The sequence below is a fragment of the Triticum dicoccoides genome, chromosome 5B (genome assembly GCF_002162155.2).
Source record: "Triticum dicoccoides isolate Atlit2015 ecotype Zavitan chromosome 5B, WEW_v2.0, whole genome shotgun sequence".
Classification (NCBI taxonomy): Eukaryota; Viridiplantae; Streptophyta; class Magnoliopsida; order Poales; family Poaceae; genus Triticum; species Triticum dicoccoides.
This window is the reverse complement of record NC_041389.1, coordinates 349,751,755-349,759,815: the sequence shown is the minus strand read 5'-3', so window position 1 is coordinate 349,759,815 and position 8,061 is coordinate 349,751,755. Positions and strand designations below refer to the sequence as shown.

The 8,061-nt window shown below is 40.9% G+C and overlaps 1 protein-coding gene across 1 annotated transcript; it reads right to left on the bottom strand.

The window, feature by feature from the left end:
* Positions 1–2,660: 2,660 nt before the first annotated feature.
* On the bottom strand, positions 2,661–7,684 carry LOC119308856. Its single transcript, XM_037585023.1, has 2 exons — positions 4,840–7,684; positions 2,661–3,609 (listed from the first exon to the last, which is right to left on the bottom strand). The coding sequence occupies exon 1, from the start codon at positions 6,452–6,454 to the stop codon at positions 4,964–4,966; it is 1,491 nt and encodes a 496-aa protein (XP_037440920.1). The 5' UTR covers positions 6,455–7,684; the 3' UTR covers positions 2,661–3,609; positions 4,840–4,963.
* Positions 7,685–8,061: the final 377 nt, after the last annotated feature.

The window sequence follows — 8,061 nt, the reverse complement described above, 5'->3', positions numbered from 1 at the left end:
AGCCCTTTTCATTTGTAGTTGTTTGTACTCAGACAAGTTAAGCTTCCGCATGTGCTTTTGGTTTGTATGCTCTGAATGTTGGGTCATGATACCCATGATTATAATACTTGGTTCCTCGGAGCCTATTGAATAAATACTTTGAGTTGTAGAGTTGTGTTGTGATGCCATGTTGTATTTACTCATATCGAGCATATTGTGTGTATGATTTGAAATGCTTGATATGTGTGGGATCTGACAACCTAGTTGTTTACTCTTGGTAGCCTATCTTACTGGGAAATGTCTCCTAGTGCTTCCACTGGGCCATGGTAGCTTGCTACTGCTCCGGAACACTTAGGCTAGCCGGCATGTGTCCTTCTTCGTTCCTGTTTCTGTCCCTTCGGGGAAATGTCACGCGTTGTTCCTTTAAGTACCTGTAGCTTGCTATGATCTGGGTTCATGCGTTGTTGATCGACACGTTCGTTGCTGGGTCATGTATGCATGTCCCTGTAAGTTAGCGCCACCTTGGGTTTACGACTAGTCATGTCGGCCCGGGTTCTTGTCATATGGATGCTAGCGACACTGTCATATACGTGAGCCAAAAGGCACAAACAGTCCTGGGCCAGGTAAGGTGGCACTCGTGGGAATATCGTGCGTGAGGCTGCAAAGCGATATGATGTGTTACATGCTAGGGAGGAACTTACATTTGTAGGAATTGCAATAATATCAAGTTTCCTCTCTATGTGTTGAAAATCTTGAAGTTTTGCTTGTTTTGCCTTCCTATGCTAGGTTATTCTTGTTCCCATAAATTATTTTGTCACAAAATCCCTATGCATAGGAAGTGGGTTAGACTTAGATGTGCTTTTCATGTGATTCATGATGCTCTTGTTATGTTTCAATTCTTATCTTTTATGTAAGCATCATTGAAATCATCATGCCTAGCTAAAAGGGCATTAAAGAAAACCACTTGTTGGGAGACAACCCAACAATTTTACGTACTGTTTTTGTGTGTTCACATGATTATGCTACTGTAGTAATCATGTTTTATTGCTTTTGTTTCAATAAAGTGCCAAGTAAAGACTTTGGGATAGTGTGGATGATAGTTGACTTGAATCTGTGCAAAAACAGAAACTTTCGCGCTCAGTCCAGGAATTTTTTAAATTCATTGGAATGTGATTTGATCTGATTTTTTTACAGGTAATATATATACAAATTATCTACGTTGTCCTAATTTTTCAGCAATTTTTGAGTTACAGAAGTATGGTTGGAGTACAGATTACTTCAGACTGTTCTGTTTTTGACAGATTCTGTTGTCAATGCATAGTTTGCTTTTTCCTAGTTTCTATGGCTTATATTGCTCTATATAAATTTTGGAAATGATAGGCTACAGTAGGAATTGTGTGAGAAAAATTATGAATCTTGTCTTTGACAGTACCAAAGTGAATGGTTTGCTCTTTATCATACTAACCTACCTCACGAAGTTCCGTTAAGTTTTGTGTGATTGAAGTTTTCAAGTTTTGGGTGAGATATCGATATGAGGAGAATACGGAGTGACAAGACCCTATGATTGGGGATTCCCAAGGCACTCCAAAGGTAATATTCAAGGAAGATCCAAGCAACTAAGCTTGGGGATGCCCCGGAAGGCATCCCCACTTTCATCTCCAACATTATCGGTAACCTTACTTGAGGCTATATTTTTATTCGTCGCATGATATGTGTTTTTCTTGGAGCGTCATTTTATTTTGTTAAGATTTTCTTGCTGTTATTTGTAATAATGTTTTGCATCTTTTACTTCAATAAAAATGTCAAATATAGCCTTTGCCATGCTTATTTTCCTAGTCTACTTGTGGCTGTTTCAAAACAGAAAGTTTGTTGCTGTTGAAAAAATTCTCTAGAAAAGTAAGAATGTGATAAAATGTCGAAACTTTTTGCATAGTAATCTATAATAAATTTTCTACAGTTTGGTAATTTTTCAAAAAAATTGGAGTTAGGGAAGTATGATGAATATTGCACTCTTTACAGATTGTTCTGTTTGACAGATTACTGTTTTTTTGCATATGTTTGCTTGTTTAATGATTCTATTTGAGGATAGGAGTATTAAATATGCAGAGAAATTTAGTATGAAATGTTAAATTATAATTTTAATGATTTTCTACAGTAGAGAATGATAAGGTTTTGCATTGATTTATACTAACTTATCTCACGAGTTCTTGTTGAGTTTTGTGTGGATGAAGTTTTTGAGATTTAGGGAAACCATGATATGAGAGGAATTAAGGAGACACAAGAACTCAAGCTTGGGGATGCCCAAGGCATCCCAATATAATATTCCAAGAAGTCTCAAGCATCTAAGCTTGGGGATGCTGATCTATTGTAATATAGCGGGGGTTTTACGCCCCAAACTACGGATGTCGTGTTCTCCACAGGGACTAGGCGACGACGACTATGCTCGGCTAAATCTAGGTAACACAATTCGGGTGATGGAAACAGAAAGTAAACCTAAACTATCAAGATTGTCACCAATGAAAATGCGGATAAGCAAATGTAGATTCAGATTTTACTAACTTTGTTTTCGGTATTTTTGTAGTACTTGAGAAATTAAGATACTAACACAAAGGGGAATAATATGACAAGGACACATATATAACTATCATACATGAACAAAGGGAAGAAACAATACTAAGACATATGAAGAATACTGTTTCACTAAACAAAGTATAACAGGTCAAATATTTCTCAAAGTGACAAGTATCAACTAGTTAGCACAAAGGACATACTAATCAAGCATTTATATTGAACTTCGAATCTGCACCAAATAGTAGGATATTACACTTAACAAATCTGAATATTACATGTAATAAAACATCTCAATGCTGAATATTACAAAGTACTGAACAATAAACTTCTCAAAGTTACAGAAATTTGAGAGAGAGAGAGAGAGCAGCAGCAGGTAGGTTCAGAGAAGAAGAGTAGCAGGGGAAGTAGAGAGAGATAGCAGCAGGGAGTTGGGAGCAGCAGCAGGAGACGCTGGAGAAGCAGGAAGGGGCGCTGGAGAGAGGAAGAGCAACAAGGGGCGCAAGAAGAAGCAGCAGCAGGTCTGTAAGAAAGAGGAGCAGCAGTTTGGGGATTTGGAGAAGGAAGAGCAGCAGCGGTTGGAGGCGCGCGGGGGATCAGACGCCGGCGACCCCAATGGCTGGTCCAGGGCGTGAGTAGCAAGGGGAAGCAGCAGGGAGAGGTGGATGGGTGGTGTGGCGCTGGTGGATGGAGGTGATGGTGGTACTGGGTGCTCTTGGTGTAGTGGATGGAGGCTGCTGGCGCACCACCACGCCGGCCTGGCCGTGGCGGCGGCCGGAGGTGGAGAAGGAGGGATGAGGGAGAGAGATGTGTGCCAGGCCCAAAAGGGGATCGGGGCTGCTGCTAGGGATTTTGACCCTCTCCTCAGATCTGCACTTTTGCACTTCGGCCCTTCTACTTCTCTGCCTACTTCACAAGTTGATCCCTCCACTCTTTCTTTCTTGCCCTTGGAGCTTTAATATCCATCACACTCAAGTCCCTCTTCCTTCTCTTCTTTCATATGCTCATCTCGATTGCCACATGGACAGAAACTTGTAGTTTATAGTGCATTTGCACACATTTCTGCAAGATAGACCAAAGACTAGTAAATTATCTTTTTTGATGATTATCAAGCAATATTCAATCAATCGTGGCAAGAATGGACGAATATGTCACGATAGATGCTATATTTGAGTACCAAAATTATGTATGTGAAATATACTTATCAAGTTCCCCCACACTTAAACTTTTGCTTGTCCTCAAGCAAAGGCATATGACAAGAGCAAGAATGTGAACAGTGAGCTGACTAGAGAATACCAAGTGAAGTAGATCTCTAAACAGTGCATGCTTTGGACTTAGCTAGTGAAAATTAATGGTTAGGAGTGCTTCAAAGCGGTAGGATACTAGTAAGCATGACCATTTTAAACTTTTACAACGATAAAAGAGGATTAACAAGTTTAAATGATGACTGCGCCAAATGGTTCCTAAAGAGAGCATGATCCCAAGAACAAAAAGAACTGGAATTAAATCTCTTATCTGCAGAAATATGACTTTGTGGTTGAACAACTTATTGAATTTGAAAGAAACACACATATTATTTTATTAGTCTCACCGAAGGAACATACCACCGATCCTGAGAACATGGTATACACCTAGCTCAACCAATTTTTATTAATTTTTTTGTTTGTCTCCCCAAAGGAACATACCACCGATCCCGAGAACATGGTATACACCTGGTTCGACAATTACATTATTATTATTATTAATTACTGCCCAAGCTAACCCGATTTCACATGCCACCGATCCCGGGAACATGACATGCTACTGTAGGTAGCCAGACTTATTTATGCATTATTACTTATCTTAAATGAACAACGCATAAGAACAAAAACAGGAGTCATCACTTCTCCATGTCTGGTTCACATGCTACCGATCCAGGGAACATAGCATGCTAATCCATAGTGGTTAGGTGATTGCTCTCAATGGGAAGACACTTGGCACAAATTCAGCATCTAAACATGGTGATCTAGGTGTATCGAGGTAAAAGCAGAAAATGATTAAGTTTTCTAGTGTACTAGGGATTTGAGCACACAAAACTAATAACTTTCACTAATTTCAGCAAAGCAAGCAATATGTAGATCACTAGTTTACATGGCATTCAACAATCAGTTCGCATATTCTCATCAAGCACCATATGTCAAATAAAATTCAGTGGGGCAACATTTAATACATGGCTTAAGCAACCCAAATAACATTTGATTTCAGCATGTATCAATGGATGATATACTCGGAATGGGTCATGAAACAGCTCACCGGGTTTATATAGGAAGTAGCACTCGCTCAACGCTCTCTAAACTGCAGCTCTTCTCTTTTTGCTTCTCTATCCCCATGCCTGCTCGAGCTTCACTCTTCCTCGTGTGTGCCCCCTTGCTTCTCCTCATCCCCATGCTCTGAGCCCACCAGGGTCCCAAGGAATGTCACCTCGAACCTGGTCAGCATGTAATGGATCGTGCACAAGCAAAAACCTGAAAGAGCACTCAACGAAAGAGACAATGCAAGTGGTAGGGATAATACCCTCCAAGTCATCAATCAAATATCCAATTACATAAGCATACCTATAAAGCACATGTTTAGGATGGTAGAAATCAGCAAGGTCGACACTAACATGAGGATGAAATTTATCATTAAGCTCAAGACTAGCATGGGAATAATATGTTTCATTAAGCATAGGACTAGCATAAGGAAAATAAGTGTCATCATCAGGAATGAGAGCAATGCCACCAACAATGTATGTATGATCATGTCCAAGCAAATAATTTTTCAAGTCTAGCTTAATTGATGGTATAACACAATGGAAAGTAGCAGCAAAGATCTCATAAGGAAGCATGTCATCAAGAGGATTGGATAAACCTGCTAAATCACGCTCCTGTATGACGATGGGCAAATGCGTTTCTGGTTCTTCATCTTCAATCACATCAACTTCTTTTGCTTCTTCAAGAGTAATAGATGATGAGTCTTCAACTTGATCACTTTGTTGTTCGAGCTCTGGATCATCTTGTGCCTTGGCTTCGAGAATTTCTTCTTGGATCTGAAGTATCTCTTCCTCTGGACTCTCGCTATCTTGCTCAGCTGAATGTGAAGGTGTTGGAACCTCACATGTATCAATGGATATCTCAGCCACACTCAACTCAAATTGTGATGATATAGTACTGCCAGCGTTGATGTTCTTCTCAATCTTCCTTACTTCTTCCACTAGCTCCTTTCCACTCTTAATCTTCTTCATTTTCTCTAGTATCACCGGCCTAATTGGATCATCTTCGGCACTCCAAGTGAACTCGAGACCAAGCAATGTGAGCTTGTCTATATCATCAAAGTCATCTTGTGTGGGCACTTGTGTTGAAGATGTTGGTTGACCAAATGGAGGACCATTTAACTCCATTGGCAACATGTCCTGGAGTTGAGGTATATGAGTAGGAGCTGAATAAATATGTTGTGGAGCATAGTTGTGGCTCTCCTCTTCATACCTAAATCCCTGCATATGATTACTAGAAGAAAACGATGAGATCTCAGGGTTGTTGCTCCTATATGACATATTAGGGTTTTCAGGCCACCCATATGAGTAATTGTTTTGGTATGAGCTATGCTCTTGAGCGAAGCTCATGCCAGAACAATCTGGAGTGTGAGAGTAGCCACGCTGACATTCAGCGGGCGAATGGCCCTGAAATCCACAAATATGGCAAGTAGGAGCAACATAAGGATGGCCTCTGGAATAAGGATCGTAAGAACTAGGCCTATCCTCAAAAACTACTTCTCGCTGCTGAGCTAAATCATCTAATCGATGGGAAATCTTACCTATCAGTTCTTGAATACTTTCCGTGCTGTTTGTAGTGTTGCTCGCATAAGCCTGATGATCTGAATAGTAAGCCATAACCGAGAAGATAGTTCTAACCTGTAAAAAGGAAAAGAAAACACAAAAAATACTAACTAGAACAGGGGTTAGTGGTTAGAGATATATCACGAATATATGGCACAAAGTAGAAAAAGAAGAAAAACCTAGTCTATAGCCTAACACAATCACACGACGCTAGTCCCAGGCAACGGCGCCAAAATGATCTATTGTAATATAGCGGGGGTTTTACGCCCCAAACTATGGATGTCGTGTTCTCCACAGGGACTAGGCGACGACGACTATGCTCGGCTAAATCTAGGTAACACAATTCGGGTGACGGAAACAGAAAGTAAACCTAAACTATCAAGATTGTCACCAATGAAAATGTGGATAAGCAAATGTAGATTCAGATTTTACTAACTTTGTTTTTGGTATTTTTGTAGTACTTGAGAAATTAAGATACTAACACAAAGGGGAATAATATGGCAAGGACACATATATAACTATCATACATGAACAAAGGGAAGAAACAATACTAAGACATATGAAGAATACTGTTTCACTAAACAAAGTATAACAGGTCAAATATTTCTCAAAGTGACAAGTATCAACTAGTCAGCACAAAGGACATACTAATCAAGCATTTATATTGAACTTCGAATCTGAACCAAACAGTAGGATATTACTCTTAACAAATCTGAATATTACATGTAATAAAACATCTCAATGTTGAATATTACAAAGTACTGAACAATAAACTTCTCAAAGTTACAGAAATTTGAGAGAGAGAGAGAGAGAGAGATAAAGAGAGAGAGAGCAGCAGCAGCAGGTAGGTTCAGAGAAGAAGAGTAGCAGGGGAAGTAGAGAGAGATAGCAGCAGGGAGTTGGGAGCAGCAGCAGGAGACGCTGGAGAAGCAGGAAGGGGCGCTGGAGAGAGGAAGAGCAGCAAGGGGCGCAAGAAGAAGCAGCAGCAGGTCTGTAAGAAATAGGAGCAGCAGTTTGGGGATTTGGAGAAGGAAGAGCAGCAGCGGTTGGAGGCGCGCGGGGGATCAGACGCCGGCGACCCCAATGGCTGGTCCAGGGCGTGAGTAGCAAGGGGAAGCAGCAGGGAGAGGTGGATGGGTGGTGTGGTGCTGGTGGATGGAGGTGATGGTGGTACTGGGTGCTGTTGGTGTAGTGGATGGAGGCTGCTGGCGCACAACCACGCCAGCCTGGCCGTGGCGGCGGCTGGAGGTGGAGAAGGAGGGATGAGGGAGAGAGATTTGTGCCAGGCCCAAAAGGGGATCGGGGCTGCTGCTAGGGATTTTGACCCTCTCCTCAGATCTGCACTTTTGCACTTCGGCCCTTCTACTTCTTTGCCTACTTCACAAGTTGATCCCTCCACTCTTTCTTTCTTGCCCTTGGAGCTTTAATATTCATCACACTCAAGTCCCTCTTCCTTCTCTTCTTTCATATGCTCATCTCGATTGCCACATGGACAGAAACTTGTAGTTTATAGTGCCTTTGCACACATTTCTGCAAGATAGACCAAACACTAGTAAATTATCCTTTTTGATGATTATCAAGCAATATTCAATCAATCATGGTAAGAATGGATGAATATGTCACGATAGATGCTATATTTGAGTACCAAAATTATGTATGTG